General features: G+C 40.8%; 3 protein-coding genes across 3 annotated transcripts in view; 1 reads left to right on the plus strand and 2 right to left on the minus strand.

Annotated features, from left to right (window-relative positions):
• cd109 (CD109 molecule) overlaps window positions 1–6498 on the minus strand; it is a 33434-nt gene extending 26936 nt beyond the window's left edge. Inside the window, exons 1-8 of the mRNA XM_071910620.2 lie at window positions 6428–6498; window positions 5162–5328; window positions 5021–5049; window positions 3082–3318; window positions 2563–2688; window positions 1687–1726; window positions 383–464; window positions 169–262 (exon numbers count right to left, since the gene is read on the minus strand). Coding sequence (XP_071766721.2) covers window positions 169–262; window positions 383–464; window positions 1687–1726; window positions 2563–2688; window positions 3082–3318; window positions 5021–5049; window positions 5162–5328; window positions 6428–6498 — 846 coding nt within the window. The remainder of the gene's footprint in view (window positions 1–168; window positions 263–382; window positions 465–1686; window positions 1727–2562; window positions 2689–3081; window positions 3319–5020; window positions 5050–5161; window positions 5329–6427) is intronic.
• A 2014-nt stretch (window positions 6499–8512) lies between these two features.
• Window positions 8513–13000, plus strand: naa20 (N-alpha-acetyltransferase 20, NatB catalytic subunit). Its single transcript, XM_071910614.2, has 6 exons — window positions 8513–8587; window positions 9262–9286; window positions 9761–9851; window positions 10414–10549; window positions 11847–11992; window positions 12558–13000. The coding sequence occupies exons 1-6, from the start codon at window positions 8535–8537 to the stop codon at window positions 12641–12643; spliced, it is 537 nt and encodes a 178-aa protein (XP_071766715.1). The 5' UTR covers window positions 8513–8534; the 3' UTR covers window positions 12644–13000.
• A 19-nt stretch (window positions 13001–13019) lies between these two features.
• On the minus strand, window positions 13020–22880 carry crnkl1 (crooked neck pre-mRNA splicing factor 1). Its single transcript, XM_071910613.2, has 14 exons — window positions 22716–22880; window positions 22200–22352; window positions 21615–21706; window positions 21246–21404; window positions 20477–20643; window positions 20040–20218; window positions 19359–19529; window positions 18352–18543; window positions 17575–17634; window positions 17316–17396; window positions 16475–16714; window positions 15286–15387; window positions 14311–14559; window positions 13020–13536 (listed from the first exon to the last, which is right to left on the minus strand). Exons 1-14 carry the CDS (start codon window positions 22761–22763, stop codon window positions 13114–13116), a joined length of 2316 nt encoding a protein of 771 aa, XP_071766714.2. The 5' UTR covers window positions 22764–22880; the 3' UTR covers window positions 13020–13113.
• Between the last annotated feature and the right edge of the window lie 125 nt (window positions 22881–23005).

The raw sequence follows: 23005 nt of genomic DNA on the forward strand, positions 1-23005 counted from the left end.
GTATTTGGATTAATTGCATATAGCAGCAGATTCAGATGGATAAACAGTATATCACAGTGATTAAGCTAATGTCCAGCGTTATTCCCTAGATGGTTTTTGATGTTGAAAATAGTGAGAATACATCAAAGTTTATGGCAATAGTTGGGGCCCTGAACAGAGACAACATACCTCTCCTTCCTCATGATAAGCTACTTCAATGCCATGAAAATGATGGAGGAATGTTATACTCATGTGTCCCTGGACAGGCTTGCCATACATGTACCTACAGGGACCAGAACACAACACTGTGAATGAGAAGCAGTGAACCATCCCTGTCAAAATAAAGGTTAAAAATGACAGAATAAGTGGATTTGTAAGCTGCAGGACGTGGTGACAGACTCACTTGGCTGTGACCGAGCCCCGGAGACTGTCCTCCTGATAAATGACAGTCGGAGCTTCTATCAGAACCTCAAACTTCGGCAGCACTGGAACCAAACAGACAACACATGGATTTCAACATCATCTGACTATAATGTTTTGACTTTCTATGCAACAGGATATAACTAGGCCTAACGCATGGAATATTGTACACCAATATATATATATATACACCATCAGTTAATTAAGAAACACCTAATGGCCCAGAACACCAGCCCCTCTCCAAATAGGACACGTTTTGCTACATAATATCTGACTATATGATCATTAATGAGGAATTTTCTTGGTCATGTTTATGTTGTTTTTAATGGTACTACTATCATTCCTGAGCTGTATCAAATGTTTTACTATTTAGATATAGTGTGGGTACTTGTTGTCATTGTTGTTATTGTTGTTATTGGTAGTTTTATTGTTGTAGTTTGCTTGTTTTTTTTGTTGTTGTTGTTATTTTCTGTTTCTTTTTGCCTTGGATTTGAATACATTATTGTTTTGCATTATGGTGTAATGTTTACTTGTGTGGACCCCAGGAAGAGTAGTTGCTACCTTTGTAGTGGCTAATGGGGATCCAAATAAATAAATAAATAAATCAGTGATAGTTCACCATGCCTATCTGCACAACTGTATTATACACATAGCTGGGCTTTACACATAGAATACTGGACAGAATAAACAACTAATATCAATCAGTATGAAAAGTTACATTACCGCTGAGCTAGACAACTTTGTACACTGGCAGCCCCAATTTCTTTGAATTTTGCAGACTTCAAAACCCAGAACTCGCTCACTGCTGTTTAGGAGACAATTTTATATATTTTTTTGCTGTTAAGTTTTGATTTGTCGCTTCCTGTGTGGGGAGAACATTTCCCGCTAGTGACGACACTGACACCAGAATTTAAATTAGGCAAATCTATCGTGTCTCAGTTAGAGAGGATGGGACACTCGTCTCTGCTGCAGTGATTTGATCCAGGCTGAAGACGGGTGTATTTTTAAATACAAAAAAAACTCTTGCTGAGTGCAGCTTTAACTAATAGTTTTGTCCTAAGTTCTCCATACCAAGGGGCAGTGCAAGATATATCGCATCATTACTCTGCACCAATATCACCCAGACCAATTTCTGTACATTTATGGTACTTCCCGAATGAAAGTGATTCTAATTATTTGACAGAAATTTAGATTTCCTCGTAGAATCATCCAGCTTTCATTGTACAAAGGAAAAGTGGGAGAAACGTCAGAGAGGTCCAACATGGAGGCCAGATAAAGCATACGCACCGTAATGAGCCACGTCGAAATGCTGCTCACTGAGAACTCCCTGTGAAACAGAGACTCGTTTTCAAATACCAACACATTTCTGTAGGAAGGAAACAAGTCATCTGCATTCCTTCGCTGAGCTCCCTCTACAGTACAGCTTAAACTGGAATTTAACGTGGAATGAATGGGGAATTAAAGCTTTAAAATCTGATCTTATCAAAACAAGTGAAGTAATGTGGCAGCAGGATGAGAAACTTTCAGTGTACATACTGTATCCATTACACCTTTTAAGGATTATTTCCCTGTAGACATATTCAACAAGTGCTGCATGTTGTAGATATCTTAAAACATTTCATCCAAATTTTGAGAAAATCCCAAACAAATACTTGATACACTGCAAAAAAAACATGATAAGCTGTCCAGTGATTTTATCTTGTTTCCAGACCTATCAGTCTTATTTATTGATATTTTTAGTCAAATTATCTCACTGCACTGGCAGATAATCTTGCTTGATTCATGCCAATATGACTTCTTTCAAGAAATCATTATAAAACAATGAAGAAAATCTGGAATCAAGAAACTTTCTCCAAGACAATTTCACTTTTACCAAGAAAATGTCCTGAAACAAGTTACATTCTCCTGGAAAAAAGGCAAATTTGTTGAAATCGGTAAAATTATCTGCCAGTGCAGTGAGATGATTTCACTAAAAAAAAATCCTAAAGTAAGCTTGATGAGTCTGGAGACGAGATGAAATAACAGGTGTGTCAGTTTTTGCGGTGTATCCTTAACAACACGGACTTATTCATGAAACAAACGTCACTGCAGCACGATATGGAGTGTTTTGTGTGAAACGATACGCTACGTTTTGGCAGATTGGGTCAGATGACACAAACTCACGTTGACTGAAGTTACGATGGTCCAGGTGCCGAGAGGAGGGTTGTCCGACAGCTGGAACTCTTTGGATATGACTCCCAGAACGCTGTCCAGAGAAAGCCACTGTCTGATCATGTTTCCCCTGGGATCCTGGATCGATAAAAAAACAGAAAAGATTATTACAACTCCTGGCAAGTCCTGGCTCTCACGTTATTTTCAAGACAGTCCCATACAGCAAGAGGCAGCGGAGCTCGCTGTTTCGACTGACAGCTGACTCGGGAGCCAATATTGTCTGTGGGTCCAAGTACTACAGGTACGGAAGATACTCATTATATATAGGTCCAAAATTGCTGAACTTATCCTTTAATGTACAGTTAACTTTGATTGATATTGCAGATGTTTAATTTATTCTCTGGGATGTAATTAGAAGCATAATAATAAGATACAGCATATCAAAAATATCAAAAATATAAAGAAGCAGTATATCAATAATCATGTCATTTTGGGAAATGTACTAATTTGTGCTATGTCGATGACACACACCTTGATGATGATGTCTCCGGGGCTGACGTAGGGCTTCCCGTCGGGGTGAACGGACACGGCCCGGATCTTCACCAGCTGGCCGGGCCGGTACTTGGGTCGGTCCGTCTGGATGAAGGTGGACAGGCCTTTGGGGTCGAAGCGCAGCTGTGTGGAGTTGGAGAAAACCATGACGCTCCCTGTGTAACCTCTGACCTCCAGCCGGTACGGGTGCCAGTAGCTCGACTCGCTGTCATGGATCTGCAGGGAAAAAAACATGAGGATCAATAACAAGGAATTTTAAAGAGGGTCAGTCTCAAGGGACACAGATCCAAACTAATAAGTAATTTAGGATTCAACCAATATGAGTTTTTGACAGCTGATACTGGTATTTTTGGATGAATTGCACAATTTTCTTGCCAAAAAATTCCAAGTAATTCCAATTCCAAATTCCAAGTTATTAACAGTAATAACCCTATTTAATCTTAAAAATAAAAAAGTGAATCTGTGAATAGAGTGAGACAATCTGACTTGTTTCCAGTGAAGCCCAACTTCCTTCAAGAATTTTCTTGAATCAAATGACCTGTTGAATGAAGCGGGCTAAACTGCCGTGTTTCGAGAAAATGTCCCTTTTTTTTTTTTTTTAACATAATCACTGAAACAACTGAAACTGGGTTGGAGACAAGTGAAATTATGTATTTATTTATTTTTTTTTCACTTGTTTTAAAATTTTAAGTGTAGAATACAAGTGCAATACTCTAGCAGACCAAATGATATTAGACCAGAAACCAAGCAGATAGTAGTTTTAGTTCTACAAACATGTAATGCAGAAATAATCTGATTGGTTGAGTTAAATCTTAGTGGGTGGAGCCAAAGAATCATAGCTATACAAAGTGCAAGTTGGCTAACTGGCAAACTTAAAGGAAATCTGGTCAAAATATAAGTAAAAAATATAAATGGTAATAATTATGTTTTTCATTCATTCATGACTGTAGTATTCCTGATGTTGAAGGTCAGCTAGCTAACTAGCTTACCAAGATAGCTATAGGCTAGTATGGCTAGTTTGAATTTGAAGGTCAGCTAGCTAACTAGCTAACCTAGATAACTTAGTATGGTAGATTATATTGTTTCAGTTAGTAGAGCACTAGGCTTCATAATATTAGCTTCAGTCTAATGTTACTTAGCCAGAGAAACTGTGGTTCTTTCCCACTGAGGTTTAACTCAACCAATCAGATTATTTCTGCCTCCACAGCAGAGAAATGTTTGTAGAAATAAAACTACAATCTGCAGAAACCAATGTAGGCCAGTGGACCAAAGGAGCGAGCATTCTCTCAGGAAGAAAGAAAGGCTGTGACACCTAAACCGTGATTGAACTCGTTTGTGTAAGTCTGTTTTCTATGCTGCTCTGACGATGAAGATCCGACCGGACCAAAGTCTTCTCAGGTGTCCATAAACAAAAGGATGGGAGGCTGGGAACTTCAGGCCTGAGGCTTCAGTCCAGATAACAGGCTTTCACTCTGGATCTGCTCAACATCTGTTTGAATTTATGTGTTTGTATCTGTTTCCATCCCACATTGTTAGTTTATACTTCCAGGAAAAATCCCTCCTCTCTGCACTGAAAACAGATAATCAGTGTTTCCTCTGGGTTCATTCAGCGAGGACACTTCTCCCACTGATAGAGGACATGGGAAATTGAAATATCAGTATCAAATTTGTAGTCTTAACGGTCAGAATGACTGTTTTTATCATGATAAAGTATCCAAAGAGAAACATCTTTAACACTACAGCCTGTAGTAGAAAACAGGAGGGACCAAAACTAAAATTGGCCCTTATGCACTAGTGCTGCATAAAATTAGGTAATTCAAATCTGGAGATAAAACCCCTAATCCCACTTTCATATTATACAAAATCCTCACTGTCACATTACACTGTACAGCTTAAAAATAAACTGTGATGTACTTACAGGTGGTAAACACAGCAGCCCAGTTGAACCTTTAAACAGACAAATAACATTGGGTGATTTCAGTTACACCTTCAGCTCTTTATTATTCTAAGCAAATTTCAGATAATTAGCCGTTTCCAGGGTGAGTTTTTAAAGGTTTACCTCCATCGATTGTAGTTGAATTTGAAGCTACGCTGCTGTTGCCATTTACAATCTCAGCGAGCACAGTGAGGGGTGAGGCGGTCAGGACGGTGACGGACAGGGTGGTCGGGACTCCGGGCCGCAGCGTCCCGGGAGCCAGCAGCAGGTAGGAGGGCAGAGGGCCAGGGCTGGAGGGGGGGGGGGACCAGGAGGAGGCAAGTTTATACACACACACACACTGAGCCGTCCTGCAGGGGAAAACTGCATCCTGGGTCACAAACTCTTATTAACTCCATATATAAAACGTGCATAAATTGCATATAAAGTGTGTGAATATAGATATAAAATGTGCAAATGTAATAATGTAATATATAGAGCTGCAGCAAACCTTTTCTGAGACCTGGTGTTGGACAACTTGTTCATACTTTATAACACTATAACACTTAATGCTCTATAACATCCTCCAGTCTGCATACTGGCGATGTATGCAATAATAATATGGAATTATAAGGGTCTATCTGCATGGAGTGCAGTTCTGAGAAATTGAACATCTAGATTTAGATGTAGCTGGTAAGTCTGTTATGTACTCTATCTTTTTAAATATTTACCCCACAAAATGTTCTTCTTTAAAGGAACCACACACCACACAAGCAAAGTAAACACTCAAAGATCAACTGAACTTTTATAAAAATAAGTTCAGATAGAACCTTATGATTCCAAGTTCATGAAATGACACTTAGGCCTGTTTCTGTTCCCTCTACACCTCGGATGTTTTGAATAAAAACAGATGCAATCATTTAAACGCCGTAGCTGCTTCCACGATAAAATTAGGAAAAACATGATCTTGGAAATATAAGGATCTATCTGCATGGAGTGCAGTTCTGAGAAATTGAGCATCAAAGATTTAGCTGGCAAGACTGTTATGTACTTTCTATCTTTTTAAATTTAAATATTTAACCCCTTTTTTGGAAGAACCACACAGCAAAACAAAGTCAGATAGAACCTTTAAAGTTTTACAGCTGCTCCCACTATAAAATTAGGAAAACATCGAACTTGGAATTATAAGGGTCTAAGTGCAGTTCTGAGAAATTGTGCATCAAAGACTTGACAAACCGCCTGGTAAAACTGTTATATACTTTCTATCTTTGATCAAAACAAGGTCAGAGAGTACCTTATGATTCCCAGCTCATGAAGTGTCACTTAGGCCTGTTTTCCCTGTGTGTTGTGTGTGTGTGTGTGTGTGTGTGTATGTGTATGTGTGTGTGTGTGTGTGATGCTGCCTGGTACCTGGCTGTAGTCTCCTGGGCTGCAGGCAGAGCAAACAGAGCGAAGAATCCCCAAACCTGGAGCCACTCCATCTGACCGAGCCGCTCTGCCGGCCGCTCCGAATCAGAATCAGACCGCTTCAGTCGCTGCCTTCATACCTGTGGAGAAAGGTAGACAGGTAACCCCTCCTACCCCCCCCCCCCTAGGGAAGACGCTTAGCAACCTCCATGAAGCCTCTCTGCTATGACTAAGACTGGATATCATCTGATGAAGGGAGGATCGGGTCACAGAAGGCAGAACTCGCCCCAGGGAGAGGCTTTTTTTTTTTTTTTCAGGAGGTCCCAGGGGTGCAAGGCTGTTCTGGAACAGGCTGTATTTAGACACACGAGAGAAAACACACCTGCAGTTTTAGTTGCGATGGGTGAAGGAAGCTCCAACAAATGTGTTTTCCATCTTCAAGTCAAGCTGAAAAACAGGTATAAATACTTACTTTTTATAATCACTATGAAACCAAACCCCTTAATTTTATCCCTGAAATGTCCTTAATTTCTCCATTACATAAACATGAATTATCCATTAAAAATAACAGCTTTCATAAAGTAAGGTTAGTATCATGGGTTTATAAGGGATTTATTCATGGGTTGGTTCACAGAGACACTAGAAATTAAGGGATTTTTCATGTCTTTTATGCAGGTTTACAGGTTATTAAGTGGAAATTAATGGAAAGTTCCTGTCTCCCTCAATTTTTCATTAAATTAGAAAGTAAGCAGTCAAGATTAATGAGGAGTTTAAGGAGGTTTTGATGGGGTCTCCTCCATTAATAACGCCCTTAATTAATTTTAAGGGGATGCTGCATGAATTAAGGGGTGAATTAATGTAAATTAATGAAAATGTAAGGTTATTTTAAGGGATTACTAGTTCGTAGAGACTTGTATCGTTTTTTTTTTATCCCCACTGCCTTCCTGGGTTTCCCTTTATCTATAAAGCAAAATATAATATCAATCTTCACTATAAAACAAATATCCAATAAACTTTCCACAGCATGACACACTGCCTTATTTCAAGATGTTGTCTCTTGATTCAAGAAAATTATTGAAACAAGTTGGTTTGCAGTGGAAAACGGTGACAGTGTCTCATCACATTTGCATTATTTTTCACTTGTTATAAAGGAAACAAGATTTTAAGACTCAATACTAGACCAGATACCCTGTTCAGATGGACATTTCTTCAGTGTGCTGCAAAAACTGACTTATTTAAAGCTTATTTTAGATTTTTTTTAGTGAAATCATCTTTCCGGTTTCAACAAATTTGACTTTTTTTTCAGGAGAATGTAACTTGTGTCAGGACATTTACTTTATGATGATTTCGTGAAAGAAATGGAGGCGTATGATCAAAACAATGATGCATGATGGGCACAGTGAAGAGGAGGAGGAAGAAGAGGAAAGAGGAGGAGGAAGAACATTGGTTTCAGGATGAAGAGGAGGATGAACTCCAGAACTGACCAGACTTTTTTTTTTTGAATGTCTGACTGAATCAAGCCTCTGTTGGCAGGATGGATGTTGGTGTTATTCTGAGTAAAAATGGGATTATTGTCCAATCCATCAAGATTGAGCAGTAGAGGACATACTCATGTTATTAGGAATTCTCTCCTGCTTAATCCTAACAGTCAAATGTTATTCAAAGGCTTAAGAAGTTGAGCTTTCTTAATAGGAATCATGTGGTGAACAATGGTGGAAATAAGAAATAGAACTCCATTAATGTTTGAAAGTTTTCATATGCTTGAAAGAAGGTGCTGTTCATTATTTCAACAGCAGATGGCGATGACTGGAGAGATTACCAACAGCAGTCAATCAAACTTTATTTATGGACATTTTATTGACAAGGAAAAATATGCTATAGATAAAAAGAAAAGATCCAAACAAAAAACACCAAAAAACTGCAAACTGGACATACACACATAAAACCACACTACACAGAAAAACAAATACAATGTAGGCCTCCACACACTCCTCCACGTGTACTCCCTCCTCGGCGGTAGGGGGCGCCAGTCTCTTTCTTTCTCTCTTGAATCTCTCTTGAAAATCTCTTTTCCTCTGTAAGGTGAAAGGACACACAGCAGTAAGCCAAGATGACAACATTACGAGCCTTCACATGCGATGATTTGTTTAAATTCAACAACATGTGAGTCAAATCTTGTCAATTTTACGGTCTAGGTTAAATTATCCCCCTTTACTCTGTCTATTTGACAAGAGCCTCTGTACGGTCTGGTGTCTGAGCGGCAGCAGCGTTAGCAGCTAACGGTGTGACCATGGATCCACTCCAGCCCGTTCTCTCTAGGATGGGGAGAGCTTCAGGCCGAGCTCCATTCAAAAATCTGTCAATTTAATGCTTTCTTGATTATCGGCAAACATACACACCTCTAGGAACAGAAGTTAAGACATTTTCTGAGTCATCAGTAGCCAGTGGTAAATTCGGCATATATTTAGTCCAACAAACACCTATTATTTTTAATAAAATTGGAATTTGGTTCGCTTGATATTCCCACAGTCTTCCGCTAAAATACACCGTGGTTGGATTTGAGGAGCAGGGTGAACCAATTACAAAAGTTCAATTTTAATTGAAATAAGTGGTTTTTGGTCGAGCATGCGTATGCCGAATTTACCGGTAGACGCTAAGGATCTGTACATAATCTTCAATTATGTTCTACCAGGTGTTAACGTTTGCCAAAAAACAAGGAAACATTAAACTGCCTGATTTTTTAGTTAAGTTTGGCGTGTGGTTCTCCACTTAAAGAGAACAGAACGTGCTGTCGGTCTCGATTGAAGGCTAATGTCTGTCTCTTTCTCCTCCAACAGCAACCTCGACCCTTTGACAGAAACAGTATCCTTCTTTTACAGCGTGTATGTTATGATGAGCTGCTAGCTAGCCAACGTTAGCCTAACTAACTTGGCTAACCTCCACATGTTGTCAGCTGTCACCTCTGATCAGTCACAAACAATCTGCAACCAAACTCACCATACACACTTTCCCTGTTTCCTGTTCTAGATCAGGGTTAAATCTGTTGCTCTCACAGCAGTTATCGCTGTTTTCCTCCTTACTTAGCTTTGTTATTTAGTTAGCATTAGTTTCTGTTCTTAAATCCAGCTTTCTATTGTAGGTTCTTTCATATTGTCTTTATGCTTTATAAGTGGTGATGTTTTTCTAATGGTTAGGGTTTTTGTCCAGTCAATTTTCGGCAGTGTGCAGAATTATTTATATATGTAAATGTGGAAACTAATGCACAGAAAAGCTTGGCTGTATCAACACAGTGTCAGTGTTATTTTCTGTGAAGACTTCCTTAACCCCGTCTCCCAGTATGGAATCCCATTCTACCTGCAGTACCTCGCCCACTGGCCGGAGTACTTCATAGTGGCCGAGGCTCCTGGTGGAGAGCTGATGGGCTACAGTGAGTACTTCTGCTCTTTTATATTGGAATATTTGGCCGGCAGAGTCTTGAGAGGTGTATTCAGGACAGGGGAAGTCAAGGAATTGGATAAATTCTCTGGGGAAGTCAGGGAATTTTACAAATGGGTCACTTTCCAGGAATATAGCAGAATTTATTTTACAGCTTGTGTGTGTGTTCACACCTCTGTTGCATCAGGTGGTTTTCAGCCCAACTGGAGTGGAAACCAGACTGAAAAACAACATTAACAAACCAGGAAGGAAGACACTTTTTTAGGTCATGGTCTCAGTTATGGAAAGTCATGGAATATTTACTTTCCCCGGGTCCCAGGAAAAAGGGAATTACCCTGCAGGGAGCAATAAAGTACGATATCAGTATCTCATTATTATGAAAGGGAATTACCACAGAACTTCAGATTTGAAGCTTTCACTGCTTATTAACATTACATAAGGGCACAGAGTTGTACCACCCATTCCACTTTTCCACTTGTCTTACTCCTGTGTTAACTAAACCCACCAAACATGCTGAAGTGCTTGTTCCATGTTGCTGTTGTTCCTCGTTGCAGTCATGGGGAAGGCGGAGGGATCTGTGGCGCGGGAGGAGTGGCACGGCCACGTCACGGCTCTGTCCGTCGCCCCGGAGTTCAGGAGACTCGGCCTGGCAGCCAAGCTCATGGAGATGCTGGAGGAAATCTCAGAGAGGTTTGTTGCTGCTGCTGCTGGTCTAGTTCAGGGTGGTGAGACCCGGGCTGCGTTCACACTGCAGCTGTCACAGTTTCATCCACCAAGTCACACCTGTTTCCCCCTCGCATCATGTGACTCAGATCTGATGTTTTCTAATCAGTGAACAGAAAAAAGCGGCATGGAGTCACATTTTTTTCACTTCCCATCTGAACCACATGGATATGAGCTACAAAATCTGATCCTGAGGCATGCAAGCTACATGCGACTTGTATTTTGAACGCTCAGATCTGAATTTGCCAGTGTTGCCATGACAATAAGTAAATCTTAAATAATTTAAATAAGATAATTGCCATAATTGTAGTAATTTTGACTGAGCAGTGTTAACGAGGAGGACAACATAACAGGGACAAACACTGCAAATTAGCTTAGGTCATAAATGTTATTACATGTAACAGACTATTTATTTTTAAATGTTCTATGTATCTGTCCCTATTCAAATAAACATTGAATGAATGAATGAACAAGACGACAATGGAAGGAAAGACAAATAGCTAAATTGATTGGTATTTGGGGAGACACTTCAGTTCAGTTAAAGCTTGAAGGCTCATTCTGTCACTGAAAACAAGTGGGAGAAGTGGAGCTACAAAAATGGATGTTGTTTTGTTGGTTCCTCTGTGGATGGCTGTTTCAGATATGAGTTTCATCCTAGACAAGATATGAACTGTCATCCAAAAAACTGAGCGGCAATTCAGAATTGAGCCTGAAGGCCTGCAGTGTGAAGCCGTAGCCACGTATCGCTGTTGTCACACAAACAGGCATTTGCAAAAAGTAGCTTTTTCAGGAATGAGGGAATTTATTTTCCCCTTTTTGCCCGTGGGTTTTTAAACAATTTTGAAAGTTTTGTGAGGTTCAACAGTCATGAAATTTACGCGGCACATAAATAACTTTTGTTTTGACGTTTTCCATTCTGAAAATCACGTATAATAACTTGCATTACAATATTATGTTTATGCTTTTGTATTTTCCTCTTAACTTGTTCTTCTATTTTAATCAGATTCTTTATTTTAATTTATTTTTTCTCTTTGTGAATTATATGTTCCTTATTCTTTTTATACTGCGAGGACCCAGCAGACAGCATTTCATTGCACTGCTGACCCTGTGTCTGCTGTGTGTGTGATATTTAAAGACACTTGATCTTGAATTTGAAACAGTGAAAGTGGCTGGTGGTGAGTGTTGGAAACTGCCTGTCACTGTGGGCAGCTGATGACTGAAGTTTTCACTGTACTGTGTTGTTGTTGTTGTTGTTGTCCTGTAGGAAGGGCGGTTTCTTCGTGGATCTGTTTGTGCGAGTCTCCAACCAGGTGGCGGTGAACATGTACAAACAGCTGGGCTACAGCGTCTACAGGACGGTCATCGAGTATTACTCTGCCAGCAACGGAGAGCCGGACGAAGACGCCTACGGTGAGATGGACTGTCCAACTTAAAACCAGGGTCGGGATGAGATGATTAGGAGAGGAAAAACACACAAAAACAGGAAATAATGGGATAAAATAATAATAAGAAATGGGGATAATAATGAGAAAAGCAGGAAAACGGGAATTTCGGATGCAACAAATGGGATTTATGCGTCCCATTTAAAAGCCTAAAATACTGAGAACGGAGAATAGATTAATTTCTCCTTCAGGAATCAAGAGTGTCGCAAAAAAATACAATACTGTAGAATAAAAGGAACTAAAAGACCCCATGAAACGGCAGTGTAAACCAATGGGAGAGTTAGTTAGGGAGAGAAAGGCAGAGGGGCGGGACTGTTCAAAAATCAGTGACGTTTTATTGGTTGGAATTTATATTTACGCCTCCTGGTGCCGCATGACGTCACCATTAAAGATACTCTGTCTTCCACAAAGTAAAAGTAATGGGAATTCATTTCATGGGGACTTTAACATTAACAGAAGACTTGAAAAAGCCTGAGACACAGTTCTGTGTTGTATAAATAAAGTTGATTATTGTTCTCCTTCCCCCCCTGCAGACATGAGGAAAGCTCTGTCCAGAGACACAGAGAAGAAGTCCATCATCCCGCTGCCTCATCCGGTCCGACCAGAAGACATCGAATAACGATAGACCGTGGCTCTCTGACGCTTTACGCCCAGAATCCAGTGTGAAATATGTAATTACAACACCTGCTTGGGGAGGTATAGTTATATTGTACATAGTTAAAACGGTCCGACAGGATTTAATATTCGCAGAAGCAGCTTCCTAGTCAGAGAGCCACTGATTTAAAGTGTAGTTTTTTTAATTTTAATTTCACTCAAAGACAGAATTCCCAAGTCGGTTTCATCTCTTGTGAATTCTGACTCGACATTTGCTGAAGAAATGACGCAACGAGCGAGTTTCAATTTGTGGAAGTGATGTATTTACAATGGCACAGATGCAAAGAACACAAGGACATACAATAAAGAACGCTCATGAGCTGTTTTCTGTTGTTTCTGTAAAAAAAAGGGCAATAGAAATTTAATCCATGAAAAACCGCCACTCTCCTCCTCTGCTGTCTGATGGGAAACGTTTCCACAAGACACGAAGTGAAGCTAATCTTCCTCCTCGTCACCGTTCTGGCTCTTCTTCTCCTTTTTCTCACCATCATCATCATCATTATGGTCGCTGTCACTCTCACTACTGGTGCTGCTGCTGTCGTCGTCGTCGTCTCGGTCGTCGTGCGCGCCCCCCTGCCCCGGCTCGGGTTCGGGACCCTCGTCCCCGTCGGCGGGTTCCTCCGGCAGGTTTTCGGGCGGAGATGTGGGTTTGTCGGAGGACGGCGACGTTTCCTCCGCTGCTGCCGCTGGATCTTTATCCGGAGCCCCCTCTTCTTCTTCTTCTTCTTCCTCCTCCTCGTCGTCCTCCTGCTGCTGCCTCTTCCACATCTTGGCCATGGCCAGCAGCTTGAGGTTGGGCTGGTTGGCGGCGTCTTCCGGGAAGATGTAGTCGTAGTATTCCTCCCAGCCGGCGTCCGACTGAAAGGGAGGGGGGGGAGAAAGAGTTCGTGATGAATTTGTGAGTTTTGACACGATCAAGATTGTAATAGATACTGAACAAAAACGAGAAATGCTCACTAACGGGGATATAAACAAATTTGAGCAGAAGATTTGACGGGAATAAGCTTTTCATGGATGGGATATTTTATTTTATCTAATGAAACATGGGACCAAAACCTTACATATATTGCATTTATATTTTTGTTCAGTATATATTGATATAGGAGACAGTACAGTATTTTTCTAATTAAGTGATGGAGGTGAAAATGGTCCATGTGATGCTTATCAGTTCAATATTTTGATTCAAATTCACTATTCTAAAATCTCAATTTGTTGCCTGTTGGATGAATGCAAAATTGAGATGCAACATGTTCACGACTGGACTCAAGTCAGGCTGCAACTAACTACTGTTTTCATTATCGATTAATCTATTGATTATTTTTTGGATTAAGTTCCTAGTTCACAGAACCCAAAGTGATTCTAACAATTTCTTACTTGACCAGCAGCCAAAAAACACCCAAAGTATTCATTTTATAATGATGTGAAACAGAGAAAAACAGCAAATTTTAGCATTTATGTGACCAGCATATGTTAAATACGATTAATTGATTATCAGAATGTTAATTGGTTTATTTTCTGTCTATCGACTAATCGTTTCAGCACTAGACTCAAATACCAGACCTCAAAATCTCAGTTCACACTGCAACACGGTATCACGCAGCTGCGTTTTGAAACCCTCGGCCTGGTTCTTACCCCGTCCTCGGCGGTGAGCTTCCTCCTCTTCTTCACCTTCTCCGGCAGCAGCTTCCTCACCCGCTCCCCGGAGCTGTCCGAGCCGAACTCCCTCTCCAGGTCCCTCCAGGACTCCAGCAGCATCAGCCGCTCCTCCTTCTCCTCGCAGCTCCTCAGGCTCTTGTTGGCCTCCTCGTAGATCTGCCGGCTCTTCTGCAGCCGCTCCGGCCCGTCGATCGACAGCTCGAACTTGGCGTAGCTGATCCAGACCTGCAGACGACGAGACGAGAGAGAGGTTAGCTAGTGTTGAGCGGAGCGGACCATCATGAAGCTATCAGAAAAATCAATCGGCCTATCAGGGTTCCTACACAATTTCTGCTGGTCAAATTCCATGATTGTGTAAATTTTCAAATGTTATATTTTTTTGTTGAATCACTGATTTGAAGGTCTTCTCTTCAGTGTCTGCAGGTCCTGAACAAGTAATAATATAATAATAACGTCTTAAATTATATCTCAACACAAGGCCTTAAGAGGTCTTGAATACAATTAAATATAATATTTTAAGTCTTAAATGAAGTCTTGGAGGTCTAAAATGTGTTTTGCTTTGTGTGCTCTGCTTGGTGTGGAGATAAATCAGCCCAGTCTGTAGCGGTTTCCATTTTCAATTGCATTCTGTTGCAAAGTTAGTCTTATATTTCATTCTACCTGGCATTAAAAAGTCTTATAATTAAACTTGACGGAACTTGCAGACACCTTGAATTATAACTGGGGACTAAAGTAATTAGTTATTTGGTTCATTCCTCCCTCAAATATGAATCCATCTCCCAGCAGCCAAACTTGAAATTAATCACTCGGTCAGTTGAAAATGAAAATTATGATCAGATTTCCACGACATTTCCAAAACTTTTGAATATGTCTAATTTTACAAAACCATTCCAGGTCTGGGAAAACAACTTCTCCAGGTTGTAAGTGCAGAAGCTTCTCTGCAGTTCTCACCTTGACATGCTGGGTGCGCTGCAGCAGCCGCTGGTAAAGCTCTCTGGTGTTGCCGAACTCCTCCTGCTCGATCTCAAAGTCGATGTAGGACTTCCACAGCACCTGAAACACACAGGCATCAATCAGCTGCGCAGGATTCTGTCATCACTGCTTCCAAATGACATTATCACTTTACTTAAAGTGCTTGAATCTGTGTAATCATTTGTACAAAGTGTGCTGACTATACAGGAAGTGTCCAAAACATTGCGACTGCCTGCTCTTTCTATCAGACAGACTGGACTGAAGTGATTCTGGGTGAAAGCCATGCCCCCTTATTGATTTCATCTATTAAATCCACTTCATTCATTAAAGAGCGAATCAGCACTAAAGGCCTGTATATAATAATAAACTATTTATAGAGCACTTTACAGAGTCAAAGTTACAAAGTGCTTCACAAGGAACAAGTGCAAGATGAAATGTAAAATAGAAATGGAAGGTACTGTAAAAATAACAGCAAAGAGATAAAAAGACAAATAAATGGCAAAGAAATCAAAATCTTGTAGAAAATTTAAAAATCAATAATGAATGAGGCAACTTGGCTATAATCAGACCAGGATTAAAAGGTAAGCTTTTCAGTAATAGTATGTTTTGAGAAGTGATTTAGGAGCAGAAACTTTTTTCTCTCTGCTCTCTATGAGCTGAAACACCAGACATGACCAGGCAGATTATTTCACCTTTGGCAGCGTCAAATGCTTTGTGATCAGAAAAAGTAGAGATGGGGTGACACATTACCACAGTAAACCCTTAAATGAACAAAGCTGTTGGTAATGGATACCTCTGGTAGGGCTGAACGATTTTGAAAAAATATCTAATTGCGATTATTTTGACTGATATTGCAATTGCGATATGATTTGCGATATTAGAGGGAATGATAATTTTTACATCATTATTCTAATTTTCATTGAAAAACGTATTAAAATGATTATGGTGTGATTTTTGCGGGGATCTGTACCAAACAAAGATGTTTTCTTAAGTCTGTAGAATATGATGTGTGGGCCAGGACATCTCTGCAGCACGACAATATTTAATTTAAAATGGTATTTTGACACACATTTCGCCTTTAACAAATATTGCACCTCCTGCGATTTGAAAATTGCAGTAGGCCACATTGCGATTTCGATAAAATTTCGATTAATTGTTCAGCCCTAACCTCTGGCATGTCCAGCCGCGGCTGTCCGATGGCGAGCTCGAAGATGGCGCGCGCCCGGTCGACGTCTCCCAGGATGGTCTCCAGCTCGGCGAACTTGATCCAGGTGGTGCAGTTCTCCGGGGCGAACTCCAGGTATTTCTCGTACAGCTTCCTGCAGCGGTCGAACTCTCGCAGCTGCAGCTCCAGCTCGATGTAGCCCTTGAACAGCTTGTTCTTCGGACACTTGCCAATGGCCGAACCCTGGGAGAAGAAGGTGTAAAAAGAAAATGAGATGCACAGACGGTCCAGGACAGGCAGACATGCAGCGGGCGCTACTGATGCTCCCAATCTCTCTTTATACCTGTTAGCATCAGAAAATAATTCTGATATTTTACGGTCTGTTGATAGTGGAGACTAATTATGTAAAAGTTAACACAGCTAACATCAGAACAGGCTAACAGGTTAACTGATTTGGTTTGACGATGACCTAAAAATGTTTCGATGATTTGATTAATCTATTGATAATTTTTTTATTTTTTTAAGTCACCAGAGCCCAAAACTTAAAATTGCTTCCTTAGTCTGACCAGCAGCCAAAAAAAACCCAAAGTATTAATTTAATACTTGTATGAAACGGAGAAATGAAAGCAAATCTTAGCATTTGTGAAGCTATAACCAGAAAATGATGAATCAATTACTAAAGTCATAATCCTTTCCTGTCGATTGACTAATTGGTTCAGCACTAATTGACTATGTACCCTATTAGGATGTTATTACTGGGCTATGTCCTCTTTTTACCCCCCATCTTCTCTACGTTTATCTACAGGAAAAGGAAATGATTAGAAGTCCTTGGCTGGTCTCTTACCAGGCCTCTCCTGGCCGCCTGCAGGTTCTTCTGGCGGATTTCAAACTGAGCGTAGAGCAGCCACATCTTCGCAAACGTGAACTGAGTGGAAAGAAGAAACATGATTAAGATTCAGAAATGACAGCAAAAGGGCTTTTACAGTACAATCAACCATATTTTCTGATTGTAGAGAACAGACCTTGTTTATTGAAAAAGAGAAACAACAAGGAGGGACTCATTATACCAGGGCAGAAAATAGAAAAATAAAAACCAAAATTACCTTTTTGTGAGGGATGAGCTCCAGACACGCCTGGTACACCTGTCTGGTTCTGTCAGGATCCTGCCGACGACAGAATTGAAGAACGTGTCATTTCTGTTCCACACAGTTAGCGTTTTTTTTTAATTGAGATGAGAGGAAACTTTAATTATCCCAGTAGGGAAATCAAGCTGATTGGTTTAGAGGCTCTGAGTGAGCCGGTCAGTTCCAGGACAGTTTGTCAGCAAACTGATCCTCAGTTATGTGGAAAATTAATCAAAGAAAAATCATCACATCACTCCCTTTCTAAGATCTCTCCACTGACTCCTGTTAAGTTTTAGAATAGATTTTAAAGGGTAATTTTGGTATTTTTCAACCTGGACCCTATTTTCCCATCTTTTTGTGTCTAAGTGACTAAAGGGGACAACAATTTTTGAAACTGGTCCAGTATTGAGCGAGATCGCTTCAGCCGGCAGCCGCGAAGTTCTTGTTTTTGCCACTGACAGGCTCAGATTGTTATTATAAGTGTCTGACAACATTATGGAAAGGACCCTACAGAGAAATGAAACGTTTTTCTTTACCTTTCGCTTGATCCGGTCTGTGTGTAACTTCCTGCAACAACTCAACTCTCGCGAGACTTGGTTACACACAGACCGGATCAAAAGAAAGATGAAAGGTAAAGAAAAACGTTTTATTTCTCTGTAGGATCCTTTCCATAATGTTGTCAGACACTTCACCTGGCACCAAAGACCAGCCAATAGCAGATGGCCAGATTACATTAGCAAAACCGAGTCAACCCACCTTGACCTCCAGCTCTTCGTACAGAGCGTAGTTGATCCACAGGTAGATGTATCGTCTCCAGTGCCTCTTCTCCTGCAGGGGGGGCATGTTGGCGATGGCTCTCTCGTACACTTCTCTCACCGTGTCGGCATCGGCGTCGCTCTCCACCAGACGGAGATAATCGAACCACGCGTCGTAGTTGTGTGGGTTCGCCTGGCCAAGAAGAAAAAGGAAATAATTACGTTCGAGAGGTCAGTGACAACCAGGACAGGAGCTAACTTTTTCATCCACAGCCCACGGCGACTGATGGAGTCCAAAGTTCACGGTTTCACCAGTGGAGTATCACTGTACTGAATGGACAGGGAGCTACATGATGGCTGGGAGAGAAGAGAACCTGAACAGCCACTGGCGGTCATTTCCAAATCTACATGTTTGTTAAGGAAAACCTGCGGCCTGTTCTTCATCTGATTATCTTCGCTGTTTTGTGACTTTCAATTCATGTGCAACTTTTAGATTGCGGCTCGGTTTTTTAATGAGCATGACAATTAACCATAATTAACTATTAATCATATTCTTATCAAATAATAATAATGTATGAATCAAATGTTGCTATCATGTCAGTAATAACTGAGTACAGTGAGTGTATTTCCCATTTCAAATTCCGTACTGTTTCTTGGTCTTAATTTCTTGATTTTGGTTGGAGTATAATATCATTTCTGTTAATAATAGCAGGGCAATAAGCTTGTACCACTCAACAGATGAAGAATATTCTCCAAAACAACAAATGTTATATATGAAATAAGATATAAGAAATAAGATACATAGTCATGTGTATCGGGGCTGAAAAACAGGATTTTCTTACATATTTTTCCAGATTTTTGTCTAAATTAAAAAACTTTTCACAACCTGAATGTGACCAAATTCATTTCCCGTACTTTTCCAGACCGCCTTAGGAACCATGCATAATGCTGACTGAATTCTTCAAGGATAATGACGGTGGGTTTAAGGCACTAGTCTAATGTAAGCACCTTGACTTCCTCCTCGTACTGGAAGCGTCTCTTGCTGACGATGACATCCTCGATGCCCCTCCTGTCTCCGAACTTCTTCTCGAACACAGTGTAGTTCTTGAAGAGTTCCTGGGCCTGCTGCTTAGGGATCCTGTCCAGAGCGTACTTATAGATGACTCTGACACGTTCAAACTGGGAGCAAAGGGAGGGACGTTTTGGAAAATGATGGTCAGTGAACAAGATTTGGTTTGCTGGTGAAAAGAAGAAATGATGCTCCTACAAACACACTTCCTGTTATTTCCACAATCTAAGACCGTTTTATCAGTATTTCAAGAAGCCAGAGGACAAAGGCTCTAATCTAATCAAAGACAAAAACTGGAAACTGTTCCTCTGACAATTAACTTATGATTGATTTAAAATGCACAGAACCTTTTACATCTGAATGATGCTCGTTTTCACTCTATTTTTAACAGTTATGAGCCAAAAATGTAACTTGTTCCCTGTAAAATCACCATGCACACTGTCACTGTGTCCACAAACATGTTCTCCCATTCACTTTCAATGGAGCAGAACCAGGATTTATGTCTTTGATTTGTTGTTTGATTTGGAAGTCTGTTGTTCACATTCACCAATCTAAACTGAGCTGTCACAGAAACGTGTTAATTCTGTTAAAGGATTTTTCCTGTAATAAGCTGCACAAACCTCTTTCTGCGTCTCCTCAAACCGAGCGAAGGCCACAAAGAGGTTTTCATCCACATGTTCCTCGCCAAAGAACTCCACCGCCCGCTCAAACACTTTCCTGCCGTGGGCGATGTAGCCGTGTTTCTCCTCAAAGCGAGCGTACTTGATCCAGTTCTTCACCTCAGGGTGAACAATCACGAGTTCAGAGGAGTTAAGGAGTTTTAAATGACAAATGAACACCAAAAATACAAAATACAAAGCCTGTTACAAACTTCATATCCTCTTAATATTCACACCAAATCATCTATTGATACGTTTGTTGTAGTGTTAGTGCAGCAAAATGTGCAGATGAGTGCCGAGCAGAAGAAACAGCTACATCAGATCCTGTGGAGGTAAATGTTGCTTTCAGTGGGGTGAGTAATTTATTTCTAGCCGTGTCAACACCAACAGAAGGATATATCGCTCATATATACTGCGGGCTTTGTCCACTTCCTTGTAGCGCAGCTCGAAGTTGATGTAAGAGTGCCAGGCTTGTTCCTCCGGCTCCCACTCCATCCAGCGCTCAAACACCTGCCTGCAGCCGGCCACGTTCCCCAGCATCTCCTCCATGTAGCTGTACTTGTACCTGTCAGAGAGAAACACTTTAATGTAGATCAGATGTGATGTAATGTAATGTAGAGAGTATTCTCTGGCAGACATTGGAACAAAGGGCCAAAAAAGACATTGGGACGGTCATGTGAAACCAATTCTTTTTCTTTATGCTCATGTGAAACTAGGGCTGGGCGATATGGTTGAAATCAGTATCACAATAATCATAACGATGTTTTTCGGTATCGATATATATCACAATATGGCTCACGTATGCAAAAATCACATGTTAAATAATCAAATTAATGTTCATACCATTAAACCGAAGGGTAATGTTAGGTGTGATGTCAAACAAAGCTGTCATTTTCCAATAATGTTCCTTAAAATGTTTCACACCTCATTTTGTCAGACTTTTTAAATAAAATTAGCTTGTTATCATCAGTTTAGACAGCAACATTGTGCGTCATGATTTCCCCAAATCACCAATTCATCACCATATGACTGCTCTATGTGAAACCCACTCTTACTCGTTATGCTCATAGAATTTTAATTTCTGATATGACTGTGTGTCTTCCCCACCATCACTGTGGGAAGCACTGCAGTATAATCTGTCGTCAGGTAACAAAACGTCAGTCGTACCAGAACTGGTTGACCCGGGGGAGGATGGTGATGGCTCTGTCCCAGATGTTGCGGGCGTGGTTCACCTGCCGGTTCTTCATCTCCATCTCGGCGTACTTCAGCCACAGGGTGATGTTGCGGTGATCTACGTCCAGCGCGCGCTCGTAAATAGAGCGAGATCTGGGAGGAGAGAAGGCAATGTTGAGGGAAAACCGCATGGCAGAGCAAAGACTGGGACTGTTAAGGATTCAGGTGCTGAGAGAGAACTGGTGCTCAGTCAGCTTCCCCTGGATAAATTAAGGTTACATTCTTGTATAGTTGAATTTCTGACAATAAAAGGTTTTGATCTGACAGCAGCAACATATCATTGTTATAATGAGTTAATAATACCTCTGGACCTCCTTCAGGCTTTCCTCCCATTGTGCGTACTTAATCCAGTTACTGATGACAGTGCGATTCTTTCTTATGTTGTCCTCAAACCCCTGCAAGCAAAGACAGCAAACCATTTAATTTCATTAAATGGGGTTAGATTTTTAACAAATTAAAAAGTTGTCTCCTAGTCTGCTGAAGACTGAGCTTTTGTTCCTGTTAAATAAGAGTTTTACTCACGTTTGACTCAAGCCATACACACATGTGAATGTGAATAAGCGGGATGAACATGTGAGGCTTATAACGCAAATATAGTCACACTGTGTCTTATAGCTTTCCATTCAAATTCTTGAGAACTATAACAAGTTAAAACAGGTTCATTTAAGGGTTTTGCAGCCAGTGTGCAAGTACACACAGCTAATACATGAAAATGAATTATATGTTGGTGTTGGGTGAGTACTGATGTGAGAAAGACTCTAGAAAACCTATTTTACAAAGTCAAGGCAGCATTAGGAGAACTCAACTGTCGGTTTTGGAGAGATTGCACACTTGGTGCAGTAATGTCATACTAGTACGTCTGAAACTTCACTAACTGTGTGTACTTACCTTCCTCTTCTTCAGCTTGTAATCATTCAGCTCTTCTTCATCGGTGATCTTCTGTTTCGGCGGCGGCGGCAGCAGCTCGAGCTCTCTCTCCTTGGCTTCCCTCAGCAGCTGCTCGGCGGTGATCTGAACCTCTGCCGGAGCTTTGTTTTTCACCTGGAACAGCACGGAGAGTCATTAAACATGTTGCTCCCACCGTGAACACTGTGTCCTGTCGTCCAGCACTGCACTGACTGTGATTAAGTAACTGTACTGACTGTGATTAAGTAGTGTTCTTAACTTTTAGTGCAAAGCTATCCCTGCCAATGCTAAGGTGCTTGTTGGCTAACTTTGATGTTTATGTTAGCAGATGCTAACTGCAAAGTTAGACCCCTAGAGGCAGTTATTTCCAGTCTTTGGTTTTAATCCTCATTTGCGTTTACAGACAGAGAAGATTTGAACGGAAGAACTTCAGCGCCGTTTGTTAGCATTAGCTTAGCCGAAGTTAGCTCATGGCCATACTGTCTTTGGTTTTCTTACCTTCGCCACCTTCGGTATCCTCTGTTTACCCGCCGCTGTGGAGGCCATGTTGCTGGCAGGATAAGAACAATTAACAGTACTTGCGGGACTTAATTAAAACAAATAACAAAAACAAACCGTTGACGGTAAAAGTTTTAATCACAACCACAACGGAGTGCGAGCCACCATGACAGTACCCAGTATGCTTTGCAAACGACCCTTCACCTCTGACGTGTCCAGCGTTCTGTTACTATGGTTACTCACATCGCTCGAAGCCAGTAAGCTACGTTTGTGTCATTACTGTGGCGAGC

Source organism: Centroberyx gerrardi, chromosome 18, assembly GCF_048128805.1.
Source record: "Centroberyx gerrardi isolate f3 chromosome 18, fCenGer3.hap1.cur.20231027, whole genome shotgun sequence".
Classification (NCBI taxonomy): domain Eukaryota; kingdom Metazoa; phylum Chordata; class Actinopteri; order Beryciformes; family Berycidae; genus Centroberyx; species Centroberyx gerrardi.